At 36.5% G+C, this 22,178-nt stretch overlaps 1 protein-coding gene across 3 annotated transcripts; it reads right to left on the bottom strand.

The window, feature by feature from the left end:
• Positions 1 to 3,553: 3,553 nt before the first annotated feature.
• CKAP2 (cytoskeleton associated protein 2) lies at positions 3,554 to 21,765 on the bottom strand. 3 transcript variants are annotated; one of them, XM_074329901.1, is made up of 9 exons: positions 21,565 to 21,765; positions 20,557 to 20,662; positions 15,664 to 15,742; positions 14,711 to 15,576; positions 14,051 to 14,255; positions 12,552 to 12,722; positions 10,324 to 10,393; positions 5,012 to 5,264; positions 3,554 to 4,500 (listed from the first exon to the last, which is right to left on the bottom strand). In XM_074329901.1, exons 1-9 carry the CDS (start codon positions 21,635 to 21,637, stop codon positions 4,248 to 4,250), a joined length of 2,076 nt encoding a protein of 691 aa, XP_074186002.1. In that variant the 5' UTR covers positions 21,638 to 21,765; the 3' UTR covers positions 3,554 to 4,247. The 3 variants fall into 3 exon arrangements, with proteins under 3 accessions (XP_074186002.1, XP_019607710.2, XP_019607711.2); XM_019752151.2 differs by having other exon boundaries at positions 20,562 to 20,646; XM_019752152.2 differs by having other exon boundaries at positions 15,664 to 15,739; positions 20,562 to 20,646.
• Positions 21,766 to 22,178: the final 413 nt, after the last annotated feature.

Here is a 22,178-nt window from a genome sequence, read left to right as displayed (position 1 = left end):
TAGTTGATGGCCATCTAATAACCGAGCCAGCACCTTTTCACATGAGGCCCAGAGCCTGGAAACTGCTCTCTGGGACTCTGTCCCCACAGCACTGTTGACAGTTTGGGCTGGATAAGTTTTCGTTAGGGGGGCAGAGTGGGGGTGGCATTGTCCTGTGCTTTACAGGTTCTTTAGTAATTAATGTCTCTGGCCTATCCCTACCCCCTGCCCTCAGTCATGACAACTACAATTGTCTTTAGAAATTAGAAATGTCCCTGGGCGGGGGTGGGGATGGGGAGAGGTGGAGGCAATGCAAAATTTCCCCTGGATGATAACCACCCATCTAGTTGGATACTCTGAGCCTCAAAAGATAGAAAAGTAACAGTCTTTAGGTGATAACACAGTAAGCAATTGCAGGCATCACCTCTCAGCTTTGCAGTGTATGGGGTACAATGAGCAGGTGAAAATTGATTACAGAGCCAGATTTCTGTCCTGGTAAACAGTATAGCTACAACAAATATTTTCAAAATGTCAAACTAGTAGTGTGATGCCCAATGAACTTGGAATCTCAAAGTTAATTTTCCTGAGTTCTTAATGAGGTAATAGGCTCCAATTCTAGGACTTGTTGATAGAGAAAAAAAGATTGTCTTAATTTTGGGAGCTCCCTCTATGTATTAAGTGCCTTAGGTCTTAATAGTTTCACTACAAGCCGTGTATATAGACATGAGGGACGCTATAAGGGCAGATTCAAGCAGACATGAAACTGCTCTACTTCTGAAACTTTGATGAAAAGGAAGAGAATAAATCAGACCTGAGAACCCATTCCACTTAGCATCAGGTGGGGCAGCTTGAAATCTGGGAGCTGCAATCATCAGAGGTCACCTCAGGTCAGGTCTGCCACTGGGCTGGGAAGACTCAAACAGCTGGGGGCTGGAACAGCTGGGGTTCCTCATGCATCTGTCTGTGTGGTTAACTCCTCAGAGATGAAAACCCCATTGCACCCACCTCCCCACAGTGGTTGGAGTTATATATTCTATTTTTTTTAGTGGGTATCTTTATGTTTAACTGTTGTAAGGTATAATTTACATATAATAAAAAATTCACCCATTTTAAGTGTACACTTCAATAAGTTTTGGCAAATGTATAGCCCCATAACCACAATTAAGATATAGAACATTTCCATTACTCCAAAACGTCCCCTCCCCCACATGTGGCCCCAGGTAGCTTCTGATCTACTTTGTCAATATAGTTTTACCTTTTCTAGAATTTCACGTAGAGGGCATCAGTAATTTTTTCCTCTGCCTTCTTTTAATGTTTTTGAGATTCACCATATCGTGTTTATCAGTAGTTTGTTCCTTTTCCTTAATTTGTTTCCTTTTGCTTAATTTCCATTATGTGGACACAGCATACAACGTTTTTTCACTCATCAGTTGATGGACTTTTGTGTTGTTTCCAGTTTGAGGCAAATATGCGTAAGACTACTATGAACATCTTTATGTACAATCTTTGTTGGGGTATGTTTTCATTTCTCCTGATACTTAGGAATGGAATTGCTGGGTCTTATCCTTGTTTTGTATTTTAACTTTTTAAAACCCCAAGTACTGAATGAGGTTTAAATGAGACGAGAGTACACGTTATTTCTGCATCCTGCTCCCAAACATGACAAGCTCATTAGCAAAATTAGCTTTAATTCTGTCTTCAACACCTCTCCTGTTGAAATCACTGGAGTATTTTCATTTCATGTTTTATAATCAAACTTTAATACCAGGGGTGCCAAATAATGTACAAGTGGACACTGGTCAGCATTGCTCAAGCAGTAGTTCGCCATAATCAGAAGTGTCTGGACGCTGATGGTAACCACTTTGAGCACCTCTTGTAATTGCAGAAGTCAAACGTGACTTGTATTCATCTTTCATTATTGGTATATATTGAGAATTACAATTTAATAGTTTTTTCCTTTCTTAAAATGTGTATACTTTTTTTGGCACCCTCTGTATACCTTGGGCATATAGTTCCGGTTTCACAATCCATTTCCTCACAGAATTTTGAAGATCTCAGGTAGGGTAACTGGTCTGGCTCCTCAATGTCTTACTCTAGTCCTGCTGCCAAGTGTGGCTAAACTCTGTGTGCTCTACCCTACCCTTCAATGGTCAAGATTCCTTTAAAGAGTCTTGTTCTTTTCCTAAGGAAAAAATGTACTTTACATTTCCTAATATACTTAAATTTAACTATTTATTCTACCAGGAAATTATTTTTGCAAGTGGTGTAGAGATTGGAATTTCTTGTTCTCAAAATGGAAGGCGGACTGACTCACAGCCATTCTCTCTACTGTATTGAATTATAAAATGTACCCTTTACTAAACTCCCAAGTGTCTTAATGTTCCATTGATCTATGTCAATGAAAATTTCCTTGACTTAGTCAATTAGACAAAAAGCAAGATGCAGAACCATACATGAAGTATGGTGCCATTTATAGCCGACAAAGCAAAATAAAATCCACATACACACGTTTATGTGTATATTTATGTCTGTGTATGTTACATATACAGAATAAAAATTTGGCAAGTTACCATACAAATGTTAGTTTCATTTAAGAAGGGTAGTGGGATTAGAGCAGAGGGATTTTGCTTTATCTGTATTCGGATACACAACTACCCAAATATAGGAAAACCCCAGGCAGGAATATTTTTCCCTGGGTAGTTACTTAATTGTTCCATTGACTGGTGACCTTTGCTACCCAACCTTCATACGGTCACCCAGGGCCTCATATTTATATATTTCAGGTCTAACTACATAGAAAAAATTAATTCAGTCCTGATTCCACACACCTATGGTAAAGAATCTGACAGTCCAGCTATGATGGTCAGGTGTTCATTTTGGCCAATCAACCAGGGGGACAAGCAGATAACATGGTACAAAATGATCAGAGGGGATTATTGCCACTTTATCCCTCACAAAGATGGGGTTCAACTTAGTCTCCATGGTTACAAAACTTTTAAGGAAGGTAGGAGCTGAGATTTTGAATAAAGGACTTCAAAGTTCACGCACCATGTATCAATCCTTAGATGTAGTTAGTTTGGAACAAACCTAGGTCAGACACCTAACTGAAAAGGAGTTAGACCTATGTCTATAAATGTTAGCTCTAGCACTATTTAGAGAGACGATTTTCCCTCAGTTAAGGGAGGGAAAAACACTCTATGGAATCTGTCCAAATATAGAACTTTATCTCAAGTTCTCTTTCACAGAGGTATTTAAAGCCATGCTATATGACCAAATGAACCTTATGCTATATATATTATAAAGCTCAGAAGTATAGACCAGCATGAAGTTTATTTCAAAGTGGCATATTTTGCACCGCTCATACAAAATATGAAAAGAACAAACTAAAAAATTGAGGTAAAAATTAGGGTAAAATTTTAGATAAGTACTAAATTGATAAATTTTCAAAAGTAAATAACCATTAAGCACACACTTATTTTAAGTGTTGAAAACCTCAAGAAGGCAAGATTCAAATTTATTCACTGTGGTTAAAGTGCATTTCATATTTGTTGAAATAAATGTCATTGAAACATCATTATGTAGACATTTTCATTTATTGTATTCATAATAGCTATAGTTTAAAAACTAAAAATCCTATTCTCTAGAACACGAGAAGACAATAAATAGAAGACAAGTGCTATACAAATGGAACACATGAACGTCAGTAGGACTATGTGTGTGATTTTTCAACCACATTCACATTACACACAGTTTTAAAATTAGCTAATCTTACAACGACTTACTTGAAACAGTAGAGCTGGTAGAGGATATATGCCATTTAAGTATCAGTTCAAAGGTATATAAAGACAATTTTATTGGTGGTACTTATGTGTGTGGGGAGAAGAGAACTATTTACAATATCTAACTATCATGTTTCAGGGGACATGATTTAACAGTGAAATTTTTATATTACAAAACAAGTTTAAGTATTCGTTATTTTAGAAATATCACTGAAACTAGAATGACATTTATTAACTATATTCAAGGAACATAATAAACTAGTTGATAAAATTTACCTATCTTAGAGAAAACCTTAGATTGTTTAGATAACATAGGATTTAGCTTTCAGACACACAGAAGGCAACACCCGCTATAATGTCAATGTTAGTACAAGAGCTTACTGCCGTGAATACTTAGCTACTTGGCCAACTCCCGACCTAAGAGACATACAAAGTCACAACAAACAAAACAGCCCAGGAATAGTAAAAACCTCATTCCTAATCATAGCTTCATTTCTCTTTTGTTTCAGGCTCCATATACATCGGGCACAGGGCTGCATTAGGGCGGCATATAAAAGCATCACTTTCATCTCCCAACTCTGTTAACTGTTCCAATGAAGACACACAAGGATAATGATCTTTTAACATATCTGGCAATTTAGAAATGTTGTCTTGAAGACGTCGAGAACGTCTAACTGGTGTTAGAAACTTCAGCTCTTTAAATGTAGAATTTATTTCATCAATTTGCATCTTCTTTTTCACACTAAAAGAAAACCCCACAAAATTATTCCGAGTTAAAAAACATGTTAACATTTTTACTTTGTATTTTGATGCTATTTATCATACTATAACTTGTATTTTATAACCAGGTGATTGCTTGTCATATAGAAAGAGAGGTACTGCAAGCTCCTTGAAATAAAAAACTTAACTCTTTTTCCTATTTTGGTCACACCTTATACACACTAGATACTTGAAAATCTGTAGAACTGGCTAACTGATGAATTCCAAACCCTACTGTTATCAATAATACACAATCAATGATTAAAGAAAGTGATGTAAAAGTTTTCTTTTTCAAAATGGCAATACTTAGAAGAAAGCAAAGCAAATGCAGTATTTAAAAGGTGAAATGTCCAAATGATATTAGATTTGTTTGAAACCTTTCTAGTAACAAATACTAGTTCTAATCCGAAGCTATTTTAAAGATTTAAAAGTACCATATTTATTATCCCTAAGCATAAAAACGAATCACAACATATTACATTTTAAAAGCTTACCTTTGTAAGTATGGTGTAGTAGACACATTATATTTAATTAAGCAACTCTCTCTAGTTTCTGTACTGGGAGTTTTAACATCATTGGCTGGATCTTTTGTTTTGTCATTTTGCTCTGGTTCACAGTCTTGAAATACTACATCTCTATGTTTATTTTCCATTTCTGGTTTTCCTGACTCTAGTTTAACACTGGTATCTTCAATGTTGACTTCTTGGATTTCTTCCTTGGTTGCACAAGGCTCTTCAAAAATTTCTCCTATAGAAATATGTATATATATTGAGCTTTTGGTCAAATTGAAAGAACAAAATCAAGCTACATTAAAGTTATTCATAGTGGGCCAGATTTTCAAAATAAAAAAACCAAGCCATCTCCTAACCATTACTTTTCCTAAGCTAATACTGCTGACAACTGTTTAACAAATACTAACTCCTATGTGTCAGGGATTACAGATACAAATATAAGAATGTGTCTTTGAGACGTTCAGATTCCATGGAAGAGACATGCTTGACAATAATTAATTATAAAATGAGAAAAAGGCTATAATTGAGATAAGAATCCACAAAAAGGAATAACTGAATTTGCTTGTGGGACAGGGCAATGGCTAGGGAAGGCTTCAAGAGTGACATTTATGCTGGGTTTTGAAAAATGAGTATTTCGCAAGACCAAGGAAGGCAATCTTGGTATGAAGCTTAAAAGAAAATGATCTAAGACAACATTAAAGGGCCAGTGTGCTTAGGATACAGGGTGAGGAGCAAGGTCAGAATGTGGGAGGAGGTGATGAGTTCAGATTTGTGGTGTGATAAAAAATTATGGTGAATGCTGCTGCTAAAAGCCATCCAACGGGAAGGCAGGGATCTTCAATAGCGGAAGTGGCGCATCAAACCTTAATAATAATGTATGACAAGTTTCAACTTATTGAGTGTAGTCAGTTGGGCGTGAGCTACAGTTGAGAGAAAGTGTGTTTCAAACTGTGCCGTAAATCATCCATCATGACAATGCTCCGTTGTCATACATCTTCTCTGGTATGGAACTTTCTGTCAAATAAGAATATTACAGTGTATCCTCATCCACTTTATTCACTGGATCTGGCACCGTGCAACTTCCAGTTCTTCCCCAAAGTCAAAATGATTCAGGACATCAAGGCAGCCTTGACAGTGTAACTAAAGACACTCACAAAAGAGGACTTCCAGAACTGCTTCAGAAAGTGGCAAGAACGGTGGGATACGTGTGTTCGAAGCGAGAGGGAGTATTTTGAAGGAGGTTAATAGAAATGTGTCTTTTACTGTAATAAATTTTTTTTATTTAACCATCCACCGTTTTTTTTTGATCACACCTCAAAAAGGTAGGAAGGGATTAGAGGGTAATTATCTTTATATGCAAGAAGTTTGGTTAAAAAAAAATCCGTTGGAGAGACAGAGTTCCAAGTAGCTTTGGACACTATAAAGGCTGGTTTGGAATAGCAGGAATGAAAACTAATAATCTGTGATGGTAAGAAGATAAAGCTGTTGTAACAGTCTAAGCAAGGTGGCAGAGGTAGGTGGTGAGAAGGAAGAGCCTGATTTAAGAGTTATTTCTGAGTTCATAAATAAATGAATGCATATGCATGTCTGAATGAGTGTATGTATTAGGTGCAACTCTAGAAAAATTTCTTGCTTAGGAGTCTTTAATCACAGAGGAGGATTTTTTTCTTTCTTTTTCCTTTTCTTTTTTGGGAGGAAGACATGGTATGGGGAAGCAGTGAGGGAAGAGTTCAAAATAAAACATTTAAATACTTGTGAGACATATGGTAAATCCACCAAGCTGAAAAGACCTCTGGATTTGATTATTAGAAAATTATTAGAGATTTTTACTAAGAGATGTTTCAGTTGCACAATAAAGTGAATGCAGTTCTTTTAGTGAGAAGTTAAAGTAGGAATATGGATTCTTTAATTCAACAAATATTTAATATATGCCTAATATATGCTAGGCATTGCATTAACACTGGGGAAACGATGGTGAGATCAGATATTGTCCTTGTCAATCAAGTTTATAGTTTAAAAGACAAGACAGACAATCAAGTGCATCAATTATTGCACAGAGAGAAAAAACATGGAGCAAAACAGGTGCATCTAATCTGGTTGGGTGAAGGAGGAAAGGTGGCTATCAGGGAAGTACCCCAAAAGAATTACGTCTGAATCGAGGTCCAAAGGACAGAGAGGAATTAGGTTAAAAGTAGAAGACTGGCTTGGATAGACCCAGAGGCAAGACAGTATAGCCCCTTCTAGGAAATGAAAAAAAAATAAAGAAAGAAATTCAGGGCTGTGAAGGAGTGGAAAAGTGACGAGAGGAGGCTGGACTAAGGAACGTAAGCAGGTAAGTGATGGGGCATTTTGGTTGCAGTGTTGAGAATGGATTGGAGCTAGAACAGAGAAGCATGCGAGTTAGGAGACCAGTGTTGTAGTCCAGGTAAGGGCTGTAGGTGATCTTGACTACAGTGATGAGAGTAAGGATGAAGAGGAGTAGATGGGTTTTAAGAGATGCTTATGAAGTTAAACTGAATTTGATTGACTGAGAACAGGGTGATGTGGGAAAGAGGGAGTGAAATATAATCCCGAGATTTCTGGCTCGGAGAACTGGAGTGTCAGTTATTGAGAAAGGTAACCAAAAAAAGGATAAGATTTAGGGAAAAATGATGTGTTCAAGTTTGGATATATGGGATTGAGGCATCTGAAACACACACAAGTGGTGCTTGTCTCTCTTATTATTTGTCTTCTATTTCCCAATGGTACCTAATAAATAATCTTAATTTGTAAAATTGACTTTGTATCTACGACTTATAATTACATATTATAAGCCAAGTTTATTGATAGCATTTCTTTTTCCATTTAAAGACAAATATTCTAGGTGCTAAAAAGATTCCCCTAACTAGTATTACTCTATTAAGGAAAAATAAGATAAAAAACAGAATGCGAATTAAATACTGTTTTCTCTCTCTACATATCTTTCACGCGAGTGAGAATTATGAAGAAGCCTTTTTAAATGAAATTCTTATTTCCACTTTGCTGTCTTTAGCATATAAGACACAAGATTGGGTTATTCTTTTTTTTAACTTTTAAAAATTCAGGTATAATTGACTTATAACATTATATTAGTTTCAGGTATAAAACATTGATTCGTGATTTGTATATATTGTAAAATGGTCACAATACATCTAGTTAACATCTGACCAATGCATAGTTACAAAATTATGTTTTTCTTGTGATGAGAACTTTTAAGATCTACTCTCTTAGCAACTTTCAAATATACAAATACAGTGTTATTAACTATAGTCACCATGCTGTGCATTACATCCCCATGGCTTATTTATTTCATAACCGGAAGCTTATACCTTTGGACCCTCTTCACCCGTTTCACTGGGTTGGGTTATTTTTAAACTTTTCTCCACCTTGTCTGTGGTATACTACTTACTCTTTCCTGATTTTTTCTCCTACCTCCCTGACCGTTCCTACTAAAGCTCCTTCATTAAATATAACTAGTAAGATCAGATCATATACATCTTCTGTATTTTCTCTTGGTGGTATATTAACAGTGACCATATATTGAAATAGTCATTGTTGAACTAAACCAATAAAAGATGATTCCCTGTTTCACATAGATAAGCTATTAGCACATTAACCTCATTGAACAGTTTTTATTTTTTGTAACATGTAACCGAAACATGTATAATACACTTAGAATTTCAGTATGCTCTTTGATTTTATTTAAAGTTTAGCCTTTGACCTATATCTTTGTATTTTAAATTTATTTTGTGTACTGAAAATAAGGATACTTAAAACTAATCTGGAAAGAAATTTAGCAGCATATATGAGCAGCCTTAAAAAGTTTAAACTATTTGACTTTTTAAAACTAATCAAAAGAAAATAAACAGGTGGAATGAATGATGGTATATAATAGGTGCTCAAATATTTGTGACTGGGTGACATAGTTCCACTAAAAAATTGGAAATAACTCTAAACAAAGAAACAAATTAGCTTTCACTTATACTCGTATGTAGTGATTTCTCCTCTCAGCTAAGCTAATTAATATTAACAGTGGCTAAAGATTAATAAACTTACTATGTGCCATAGAATTTGATACTTACATACATTATTTCATTCAATGGTCCCAACAATTTTGAGAAAGATATTAGCATTGTCTCATTTTATAGGTAAGGAAGGGGTTAAATTTCTTGCAAAAGTTCACAGTAATTGGTACAATCTAGATCTGAATCTAGAAAATGTTTACATTTTATATACCTGACAGTTAATGAATCTCTTATCGCCTCTCAATCTACTACTCCTAGCAAAGAGGATTCCTAAATGAGCTTCTCTACAGCATGGAACAGATGACAGAATCTCATATGTAAAAAGTCTATAGAGGGGGCCGGCCCAGTGGCTCAGGCGGTTAGAGCTCCATGCTCCTAACTCCGAAGGCTGCCAGTTTGATTCCCACATGGGACAGTGGGCTCTCAACCACAAGGCTGCCAGTTCAATTCCTTGAAACCCGCAAGGGATGGTGGGCTCCACTCCCTGCAACTAAGAATGAACATGGCACCTTGAGCTGAGCTGCCGCTGAGCTCCCAGATGACTCAGTTGGTTGGAGCGTGGGCTCTCAACCACAAGGTTGCCAGTTCGATTCCTCAAATCCCGCAAGGGATGGTGCAGTGCCCCCTGCAACTATGATTGAACATGGCACCTTGAGCTGAGCTGCCGCTGAGCTCCCGGATGGCTCAGTGGGTTGGAGTGCATCCTCTCAACCACAAGGTTGCTGGTTCGATTCTTCAACTCCGTGGGCTGTGCCCCCTGCAACTAGAAAATGGCAACTGGACCTGGAGCTGAGCTGTGCCCCCCACAACTAAGACTGAAAGGACAACAACTTGAAACTGAACGGCACCCTCCACAACTAAGATTGAAAGGACAACAACTTGACTTGGAAAAAAAAGGCCTGGAAATACATACTGTTCCCCAATAAAGTCCTGTTCCCCTTCCCCAATAAAAACTTAAAAAAAAAAAAAAAGTCTATACAGATCATCTAGTCAAACTGCCTCATCTTTAAGACAGGAAATAAAGGCCTAGATAGGTAGCTTTCACAGACACTCAATGACAAATTTAGGTTTTGAACGAGACCTCCTAATTAAAAATTCTTCACACTACACAAAGCTACTGAATCTGAGAGGTATATCAACAAAAGTATGAGGAACGATCAAGCTACATATTTAAAAAATTAAAAATGATAAAAGAAAAATAATTCAGCAAAGTAATTTAATAAGATCACAATTCACTTGAAAGAAACTTACCAAAAGTAACTTTTTCTTGACTCTTCATTGTTAGAATATCTACAATTGCATGTCGCATCTCTTCGATAGGCTAGAATTTTTTAAATGAAGAAAGCAGACCTATATTAGAATGATATCCTCAGACACTATGTTGTCCAAGTTGGAAATGTTAAAACCAGTGATTAAATTTCATATTTTAAAACAAGACGATGGCTCTTAGACACTTATTTGCCACTCAAATTGAAAAAAATGGCTTCCTTTTCCAAATTATAAAATAAACTTAAGGGATAGCATTTCATCAGTTTAAAAATTTTCCCCATAATTTCTCTTAAGCCTTTGATAACTATTATTGCTGGCCTACTTTGAACAAAATTAGTGAACAAGTAACAATTTAACATTATTAATATCTATTACAAGGCTGATTTTATTTAAGTTTATTTTATATTAAGTTTACTCCTTTTCTCCTACATTCAAGCACATGGTTGTAGTCTTGTTTCGCATGGCATTAAATACATCTTTGAACAGCTCAAGGTTCAAAAATTCAGCAGTTCACTAAGTGTCCGTTATGTCCAGATATTATGAGCACTTCCTGTGTTCCTCTGAACTGCCATACCTGCTAATGCAACATATTCAAGATATTATATAAAAGGAATGCTCTGGCTCATATTCTTATCTTAGAACTTAGTCCTGAACTACTCACTCACCCATCCTGCTTTCAATTTTCTTGGCTAATTTTGATCCTTGTTTCCCAATTTCAGCTCTAGTGTCACATCTTTCTCTTTACACTACTGCTTTCTATGTGAAACCTTAGCTCTAGTGATGCATCCTACTTATACTGCCCTAAGCCGCCTTAAATAATCCCCCTTCTGGTTTGGTTCAATGTAGTAGGGACTTAATACTCCCTTCCAAGTGGGATTCTGTCAAATACAATTCTTCTTCTTCAAAATGTTTTATACATAATAGCCGTTGTGAGACTATTTGTTGGTTTTGCTGAGACTATTGCAAGTAGACCTCTTATTAGTCTTTTCACTGCGTTGATTTCAAGCTTCTTCTCCAAAATGTGTCAAAAATCCAGACAATAATTACAGTATTTATATCTTTAAGTAACTACAGTTAAGGTGCTACATCTTATTAAAATAAATGATTCAAGTACAAAAATTTCCCATTGTTATTCGTTCTTGAAAAACACAAAAATATAGAAAAGTGTACATCTGCTTTCCTAAACTTCCTTTCTGGAACACTGAGCTCATGGGGTAAAGTCGAACGCTGCAGTCAGTGGCATGGTAATGCCGTGTTTTCCCGAAAATAAGACCTAGCCTGACAATGAGCTCTAATGCGTATTTTGGAGCAAAAATTAATATAAGACCGGTCTTATTTTACTTATTTTACTATAAGACCGGGTCTTATATTAATTTTTGCTCCAAAAGTGCATTAGAGCCATTTGGGTCCGGCTAGGTCTTATTTTCAGGGAAACATGGTTATCATTCACCTACTGATGAACATCTCAGCGAAAATGCGAAGGAAAGGCTAAAAAGAGAATTTTTTCAAAACTCTTTGTAAACAATCTCCAAGAATGCGTTTTTGAGAAACTTGGTCAAAAGGAAATACATTTTAGGAACATTTGCCCATAAAACAAACAAAAAACACACACTAAAGAGCCTCAAGAGACAATTTATTCTATGCCCAGAGCTCTGTGTAGTAAGAGCAGGAAGAGGTGAGAGGAACGGTATCAACCCACTATGGGGTTAAAAATATCAGAGAAACTAGTTTATTGACATTTCCTATATGTGAGCAGGACCTAACGTACAGCATATAAATGTGAGTACATTAAGATACATTCCTCAAGTGAAAGAGTTCTCTTACAAAGCCAACAGAGCTGCTAATATTTGAAAAATTAATTTAATTCCATTTACTTATATTCAATAAATAAATTTTAATATTAAAAATTCAACTTCCCAGTAGATTTCTCAACTAGGAAATGTGCAAAATGACATGTGCTAATATATTTCTCCCAGGAAGTTTCATTAAACGTACATTTCAGCTTACAGTATATCCATTTCCTAACATCCGATTAGCCCTAGTTTTAGGTTGAGAAACAGTCTTTTATAATACGTAATCCTTGTCACCTTTAAACATTCATTATGACATACGTGTATATTTCCACAATTTTATTGTTATTTTGTGAATAATTCCAAATAATTCTGAATCATTTACACTAATTAATAAAGATCAGCAAGTTGTAATCTCACCTGAGCTCCTGCCAGAATCGCCTTCTCATAGATTGCGATAATATTTTCAATAGGACTTGTGAGTGGTTCAATTCGTGCAAGGCATATCCAATATTTAACAAGTTTTTTGGCATCTGGAATATTTTTAATCAGATCATTCAGTGTGTCCAATATTTCTTCTTTTGGGCAGCCCTAAAATATCAAGAAATAAACTGAATGCTATCTTTTAGCCTAGAAAGTATGAATAATTAAGTAAGCTTACTATAATCAAGATCAGTGACAGAGAGGGGCAGCCCATTAGCTCAATTGGTTAGAGCACAGTGCTCTTAACAACAAGGTTGCTGGTTCGATCCCCACATGGGCCACTATGAGCTGTGCCCTCCACAACTAGATTAAAACAACTATGTGACTTGGAGCTGATGGGTCCTGGAAAAGCACACTTAAATAAATAAAAGTTTAAAAAAAAAAAAAAAAAGATCAGTGACAGAGAAAAAGCTGACAGAAAATTATGCAGAAAAATATTCACTATTATCTTTCTTACTCTAAATTTATTCTGAATGGCTAGCAAGCAGCATACCAGCTGTAAGTACAAGGAACACACACACACACAAAATACTAGCTGAGAAAAATATTGGTAAAAACAAAAGACTCAGAGTAACACTCTACCTGGCTTTGATGTTTATCCTCTTATATATTGTGGGATTCCATTTGTTAATACTTTATTTAGAATTTTTGTAACTACCAAATATTTATTAATGAAAATAACTTGGTTTGTTTAAATTGCTTTGTCAAGTTTTGACAGTAAGGGTAAAATGAATCTGTAATGGTTTGTGTAAGTAAGAGCTATATATAGTTAAGCAGCAGGGCAGAAAAATTCCATGGTATCAATTAAAAAACCTCAGCTGAGCAGAAGTAAGAATCGGCATTCCCCTGACTGTAATTTCACTGGTCCTCAGAACTTCAAAGAGTTGAAAGATGCTCATGGGACTAGAGTAAGGTTTGAAATCATATTCTGTATTGCTCTGGATCTTAGACAGTAGGGTGAGACCAAAGCAAAATTGAAGAGTAGTGAGGAAATAAAGAACATTTTGGAGTTAATTATTATAGTCTCTTGGATTCTGCTCCAAATAGTAGAATATGTTTAAGACCCTGATGATATTGTTGGAGATTAATGGGATTTTTGTTTGCAAATATTTTAATTAACTTGAATTTAATCTGTGATAATGATTCACTAATTTGTATTGCTAGTCTTTGGTAAGTTATTAACATCTTAGAGAAATACAATATTTATAACTCAAGTAAAAATTCAATCCCTTAGATATATTTACATAAACTCAATGAAATACAGTCCATTAAAGGAAAGGCTAAAGAGAAATAATCTCACTATTAACATTAAGTCTTTGTAACACCACTGACACATTACTTGGTCAAAAAAGATTAGCAATGTAATTTAATTAGATATTTATCAAGGTGATTTACAAACTATAATCTACTGCACAAATGGAAGATAAACACTCTACCTCATTGATTAGGTTAAGGCATTCAGAAACTGTCTTGTTTACTTTTTCAGTAAATAATCTTTGCTCATCTTCTTCTGCCATGGTAGTCCAAAATGACCCAACTGGTTTTTCATTTTGTCCTTCAGGTTCAGGATGGGTAACTACTGAGCTAGAAGGCCTTTTCAGCACTCTTCCTTTGCCAGCTTTCCACTCACTCAGACGAGCTCTACAGTTAGAAACAGTATATAAACATTACTGTGATATTGCTGATAGCATTGTCAAATAAGAGGAAAAGTTTAAAAATATCTCAGGTCTTTAAGTAGTTCCATGCTAGTGGCACATACATAGTTCACCAATTTGAAGAAAAAACATTAAACATATCAATCTTAATTTTATGCTTAAAGACCCAAGAGTGAATTTTTAAATAGAGAGGTTACAAAATATTTCCCAATTTTGTTAAGCATTTTTAACTTATATTACCTAAAACAACCTAAATTAAAATACACTCCAGCACAATAACTTAGGTCATACTACTTCACCATATAAATGTGTATAAATTTGTGTGCATATGACAGAAGAGAATCCTCACAAAAAACTTCTAATATATTCAAGAAAATTATAAACCAAGTTTACAAATGGTACGGTATCAAAAATTAAGGTAATTAGATTACATCTACTTACTTTCTCTCTTCTGCAGTTTCTTTGGGCTGAGCAGATCTACTATTGACAGTTGCTTTTGCGATAGTATGTCTACGCTGGTCAATGGTTTTTGACTTTTCTGTCAGTTTGGTATTAGAAGATGAAGCAGGCTTGGCTATAACTTCCGATGTGATGCTTCTTGATAGTGCCTGCTTTCTTTTCACTTCCTGAGAAGAACTGGTTTTGACATTAGATGAAACTGAATTTAATCGCAGTAATTCTTTCTCAGGAGGCCCTTTCCGAATTGTAACATTGGCAGAGGTTCTACTGATGCTTCGGTTCATGGAGTCCTGGGTATTATTGTAGTGACTTCTAATAGGAGGACGCAAAAGTTGTCTGTTCTGAGATGTAGTGCTCACAAATTTAGTGGTAGGTTTCATATTGGGGGCTCTCTCAGTTTTCACTGTTATACTGCTGGTGTTTATAGGCCGAGGCTTTGTGGCTTCAGAGATAGTAGTTGCAAGTTTCTTCGTTGTTACAGAATTCTCCTCTTTGACTTGTACAGGTTTTCTAAATGAATTAACCTTAGACTGAACAATTTGGCCACGGTAAGATCCAAGCACAGGTTTCTTGAGCATGTAAGCATCTTGCTTTGGTTTTTCCGCAGTCATTTGCTTCTTTTTAATATTGTTTTTAATGTGAAATGCTTGGCTTAATGTCATACGTTGATTTTGGGGCTTATCTTTATTTGGTAACTGCAGAGTTTGATTATTAGTCTCCAAATTATGTGTGTCAATTGCTATAGTTGAATTGGTTAATTCATTAGAAGGTTTTAAAGGAATACAATTTTTTTCAACTGTTACATTATTTTTGCTCTTTGTAGGACTACTGATATTTTCTTTATCAGCCTAAAAGGGTTAAGACAAATTAGTATTTCAGAAAGAGTTTAGGAAAGGGAAAAAAGGACAGTTTATAAGACCATGTCCATATCTTACCATTTTTGTCTTAAGTTTCAGAACTTTTGTTTCTTCTTGGACTTGACCCTCAGATGTCATCACTCTCTGGTCTCTACTACTTAAAAAAAAAAAGACAGAAAATGTTTAACCCCATGCCACAGTTTCCTTTTGGAGGGAAGAGATAGAGGAATAATAAGTTACCTGACTTCATAATTTTAAATGGAGGCAATAACTGAGAGATTTATTTGTCCTAAACAAAACTTTTCTTAATATAGCATGATCAAATGTTATAAACAAGATGGCTGAGAAATTTAAAGATATTTTCTTAAAAGTCTTAACACTCTACCCCCACAGAATATGTAAACACTTGATAATCTCATTCTAAACCATTTTGTTCTAGTCGTTCAAACAAGTCTTCAAAAACCTTTATTAAACAACACTTTCTTTCGTTAGTTTTAGTTTTAAGTACTCAGTAATGGACTTACACTGAAAATAATTTTAAAATAGTCTTCTCAAAAGAAATCCAAAATTTTCCACACACACTTATAGCTTAATCTATTAATATGGACTTTAGTTTCTAGATGGCATTGCATTTAGAATACATATCCAAAGAAAAGCACTTCTCAAGAATTTGACTTAAACTCCTTTCCATAGATAGAGACTGGTTAGTACAGGCTGTGAGAATCTCTTAGCAAGTGAAGAAAGGAAAAATCAGGGTCAATTAGATGCCATTGATTCTAAGATAGATCCCTCATTCAGAGATGTTCAAATGTGAAAAAAGTGTACATTTAGTCCACAAAATAATTTTGGTTATATTGCCTTTCACATCTACTTGCTCAGTCTGCTGGCAGAAGGGACATAGCTTGTACCACACATTTTGAATGATGGCAGCGAAGGGTCAAAATGTGCCACTGAACAGAGTATCTTAGTAGCTATCTTCTGAGTGTTGATGCTTCCTATTCCTCCCAGGCATGCCCATCACCCAGAGCATTGCAATGTCTCCCCAGTTTAAGCTCCTGCATTCACTACCTAATGGCAAATACTCCTCTTGTCATTCCCTGGCCTGCTGTCTGGTGGGGTGGGAGGAGATGATGCTCAGGGTCAACCTGCCAGTTTGCTCCCAATGTGGTACCTTCACTAATCAGGTCCCTTATTGATCTCAGCCTCTAATACTTCTGGGCTTACAGTACACTGTGATATTGTCTCACTGAGAAAATCAGAATCAATCTTAACAAGAATTAGCTTATATTGCCTCCACCAAAGACTACCAGCCTACCTGCCTCTGCACCCATATACTCTGCCTTCCCTCCTGTCTAATGTATGAACTGACACATGCTGACCTAGGGCCAAACTCTCCATTCCCTCTTGCCTACTTAGGGGCTTTGTGCCTGTGATTATTTGCTCATTCTTCAGCATCATTAATTTGTCCTCTACTAGGTCATTTCCATCAGCATATAAACACTACATATTATATCTCATCTTAAAGCCTTAAATCTCACATTCCCTTTCAGCTACTTACTCATTTCTTTCCTTTATAGCAAAACTCCTCAAAAGGAGATATCTATATGCACTGTATATGTTATCACATTCTAGTCTCTTCTCAGCTATGCCTATCAGAAATTTGTCCCCACCACTTTACTGAAATTCCTAATGTCATCTACTTCAACGGTTTCTACATTCAACTCATGGTCAATTCTGTCTTTGTCTTACTGAATTTTTCAACAGCACTTGATACAGATAGTCATTCTTTCTTTAAAACATTTTCTTCACTTAGCTACTGGATTATCAGTTCTTCTACTTTCCCCCCTACCTCAGTAGTCCACTTCTTTTTTATAAGTCTCTTTTCTTCCTAACCTCGCTGGGGCTCAAGGCCACATTCAAATCTTAAACTTTTCTTCTGCCTTTTAATTTCAGTTTTGTACTTCTGAGGGCCTCCTCTTTTTCTGTCAGTGCTGACATAACTCTAGTGCTTAGTCTTGAAATTGCTGGCCTTCCTAACTGCCAGCTAAAAAAATTCTCAGGATGAACAGAAACAGACTCTCAGATACAGCGAACAAACTGGTGGTTGCCAGAGGGGAGGAACGTGGGGAGACAGGCGAAATTGGTGAAGGGGATTAAGAGGCACAAACTTCAAGTCATAAAATAAGTCACAGGGATTTAATGTACATCATAGCTAGTATAATCAATAATATTGTAGTAACTTTGTATGGTGACAGATGGTAACTAGACTTATTGTGGTGATCATTTCATAATGTATAAAAGTATCATATCACTATGTTGTACACCTAAAACTAACATAATATTATTGTATGTCAACTATAACTCAAATTTTTAAAAAAAAGGAAAAAAATAAATAAAATGATTAAACCTTAAAAAAACAACAAAAAAACTAAGGGTAATAAGGGAACCCACCTTATTCATCTGTCCAGTATGGAGACTTAAATTAAAATATATAATCTTATTCTATTTTGTTATGATAAAATTGCCCTAAGAAGAGTTATTTAAACAAAGAAGTCTTAAAATACCCACACTAAAGTTCGTAAAATAGAACTATTTAATTTTGAAAAGCTGCAACTCTTATTGGTTGTCTATTTAATAATTTGTAGCTCAAGTAATAATATTTAAATTGACATCTGTTTCCTAAAAGGAGTAAAAATAGCACTTGTGAGGTTTCTGGGGAAAGCCAAGAGTTTTAGAATTTTCTTTTCTTTCGATTGTGTATAAATTACATACCCCATGACCCCAATGGATTCTTATTTAAGAAGTTGAGAGTCACTGTCTTATTTGAATTAATAGTCTCTACTTATTCTCTAATAATCTCATTTCACTCCTAGGTGTTAAATAAATATCATCCACACACTGACAATTCCCAAGTTTATATCTCCAGAGCCGATCTCATACCCTGAACATCAGGCACCTAACTATTGGGCATCTCCACTTGGATGCCTTATTGCTACCTCCAACTCAACATGGTCATGGTCAAAACAGAACTCCTAATTCCCCCACTCCTAGTTCAGTATTCCCCATCTTGATATACGGTATCACTAGCTACTCAGCTATTCAAATCAAAAGTCCAAGACCATTTTTTTGGTTTGCGTTAAGCGAAGAAGTGTGGGATTTATGAAAATGTTTATTCCAAAGTAAAACAGTTTATTCAAGTTAAAATTTAAAAAGAAAGTTTGTTTGGAAATAATGACAAACTTATAAAGTGGCAAAAGTATAAATAGTTCAAAGAGACTGTTCATGTACTCTTTACCCAAATTTGAAGATTGTTAACATTTATCCTACTTGTGCTATCATTTGCACTCTTTCTGAGCATGTGTATATGTGGAGTATATATGATTTTTCACCTGACATTTTTACGTTAAGTTATATACACGATGGCCTTTTATTCCTAAATACTTCAGTGTTTATTTCCTAAAAACAGGGATTTTTTTTCCTTACATAACCACAGTATCAAATTCACAAATTTACCTTGATGTACCACTTTAATCTACTGTTCATATTCTAGTTGAAAACTGACCCAATAATGTCCTTTACAGCATTTCCCCTTCCGCTACAGGGTCAGGTACTGAATTTAGTTGTCACATCTCTTTAGTCTCCTTTAATCTGGAACGTTCAGGATCATCTTTAATTTCACTCTTTTTTATTAAGTTGGTACAAAAGTAATTAGTTTTTGCAATTATTTTTAGCCTTTAAAACCACAATTACTTTTACACCAACCTAATCTATCATACCATACCTAATCTATCACCAAGTCCTCCTAAATATAAGCAGAATCTGACCCCTTTCCACCACAAGAAAGGGTACGAAGCATGCATACGGACAAAATACAACAATAAGTAAAGTACCTAATGCAAAGAACTGAAAATTAAAATGAGGCTTTTCTTTTAAACTCATGAGGATAACAATGACGTTGGGAGAAAATTAGGGAAACAAGGAGAATAAAGTATTTCAAGAACCAATCCACTCTGTGTAAAGCCAGTGAGATCATGAAATCATCTATTACTTATTGGGCTCTCCCTGTATTCCAGGCATAGCACAACGCATTCCCTATCTCATTTAATCTCCAAGAAAAACACCTATTACTACCCCATTTTCATTTAAGTAAATACATTCAAAGAAGCCATGTAACTCTCCTGAATTTACACAGTTGTAGCAACAGACTTACATATTCCAGCCCAGGTCCCTATTACGTTAAAGCCCATGCTCTTAGATTGCACAGAAAGAGCCTGGAAGGATGTTAAGCAGCAGTTATTGTGAGAGAGTGAGGGGACCTTTTGATTTTCTGCTTTATATACTTTCATGGGTTTTTATTTTAGTCACACCATGTACTATTTTTAAATTTTTAACAAAACAATACAAATATATTCTTATGGAAGGTTGAGACTAACACAAATGATTTCCAAACATTTAGGAAGGTCACCTCCCAAAGAACAACTCCCCTCCAACACACACACACACACACACTCACTCACTCTGACTAAAACCTTGCAGAATTATACAAAGACTGGCCTTTGTAGCATTGTATAAGCCATAAGTCAGTATTTTAGTAAATATACACAACTTTGGATTAGAATGAACTGTTTCCTCTTAAGAGTGTGAATTAATTCACACAGAAAATCATATGGCTATTGAGCACTTAAAATGTGACTAGGTTCAAATTGAGATTTGCTGAAAATGTAAAATACACATCAGATTTTGAAAACTTAGTGCCAAAAAAGAATGTAAATAATTTTTTTAAGTATCACATGTGGAAATGATAACGGGATATGTTAAATTATGTTATTCAAATTCATTTTATCTTAAAAAAAAAAAACCTTTCTAAATGTGGCTACTAGAAAATTTTAAATTATACATGTAGCTCATAAGACATTTTTATTGGACAGTTCTGATATAATTTTACAGATCTGAAATTTTAAAAAAATTGACCTCACCTGGATAATATCTGATTTTCGTGTTTGTATGCAAAAATAGTTTTTCTTTTGAACAGATGTTCCTTGAGGTTTTGTTTTCTTTGTTCTAAATAACAAAAAAGCTACAAGTCAACATTAGTTACAATAATAACATCAAATACTGACTACAAGATTTTACTTCAAAAAACGTTCTACTTATGATCACATCTTGTATATAACAAAAAATTTCCCAATTCAGTATCGTCTTTGAGAAATAATCTCATTTTTAAGAGACTGTTACCATAAAAGGTCCCCACAACCACTTTGCACAAGAATCACATCATCTAAAGTGAAGAATGTTGAATCATTTTCAACATAGTTACTGAAAGCCAAGGTTCAGGAAACCAAATAAATGGTAGAGATGAAAACTAGATTCCAAGTTGTCAAATTTACCAGAACCGCGGTTGGGTGAGAATTTCTTTGTTCTGTTTTCCCATGTGTAGGCCAAAGAAATAACAACGTTACTTCTGAAGACCTAGCCAACCCTAGATTTCTATAATGTCTAGGGCGTTAAATTAGGAGCATCAGCTGAGACAACACCACCCCTCCAGACATTCGCTCCCGACTCAGGAGGTGGGACTGCCCTGCGCAGGCGCAATCGGTTCTCAGCGTGGACGCAGCCCGGCCCCCGCGGGTCGGGTCCCGAGCCCCACACGCGCCCCCTTGCTAAACGGAATCACTGACCGTAGGGCTGTCTCCACCACCAATGGGCCAAACCCGGCCAGTAACAACCGCACGAGAAGCACACTACCACCACGGATGGGGCACCGCTCTATCAAGAATGCAGCTAGGAAAAGCCAAGTGCCTGGCTAAGGCTGTCCAACAACTGGTGAGGGTTGAAACTGGTCTGCAGACCCAAGGCCCTGACGGCTAAGCCGGAGTCACCCCTCCCACCCCCGAGCCTCCCTCAGTCCCGGTGTCCTCAGGCAAACCACCCACCCGCCGCCTCGCGCCGATCGACCGATCCTGCTACCGCCGCCCTCACCTCTGAACGTGGGATGGGCCCTCTGACTCGGGGGAAGCAGTAGGTCTTGTGGCACAGCTTGGGCACAGCTCATTGCAGTGCGGGGTAAGGAGTTCCACCTCGGATTTTACCGCCTCGCAGTCCCTCTGAGTCCGGGAGAACAGCGCAGGCCGCCAGGGGCTCGGATTTTAGACCGCGCGGCGGCCGCCTCTGTCCATTGGTGCCGGCGTGAATTAAATGGGCCAATGGGCGCAGGGGGCGGAGCCTGAGCTACGGTTGCCGGGGCGGGTGTTGCGTCTGACGGTTTCTGCTGGGGCCGCTCTGGACTGAGTCCTAGGGTTTCAAACCAAAACAAGGCACTTCGCCCTGGACTTGTAAGTTGGTAGCAGTTGGCCTGCAAAGTCTCTGCCCTGTAGCAGATAGGACTTGACTTTAGACGCTCACACGTCATTGAGGAAGACACACGGGAAAAGTGTTTGGCTGCGCTTCTTATTAACCATGGGCGTGTTCACTGAGGCTCTAAGTACTGACTATCATACCGAGAGCACCAGTATTTGCCTTTCACAAATATTACTTCTTTGCCACATCAAAGCTCTGACGTGGGACACTGTCATCTCCTGTTTCACAGATAAAGG

The sequence above is a fragment of the Rhinolophus sinicus genome, linkage group LG04 (assembly GCF_036562045.2).
Source record: "Rhinolophus sinicus isolate RSC01 linkage group LG04, ASM3656204v1, whole genome shotgun sequence".
Classification (NCBI taxonomy): domain Eukaryota; kingdom Metazoa; phylum Chordata; class Mammalia; order Chiroptera; family Rhinolophidae; genus Rhinolophus; species Rhinolophus sinicus.
Note: the sequence above shows the minus strand (reverse complement) of the source record. Positions and strands in the feature narration are given on the sequence as shown.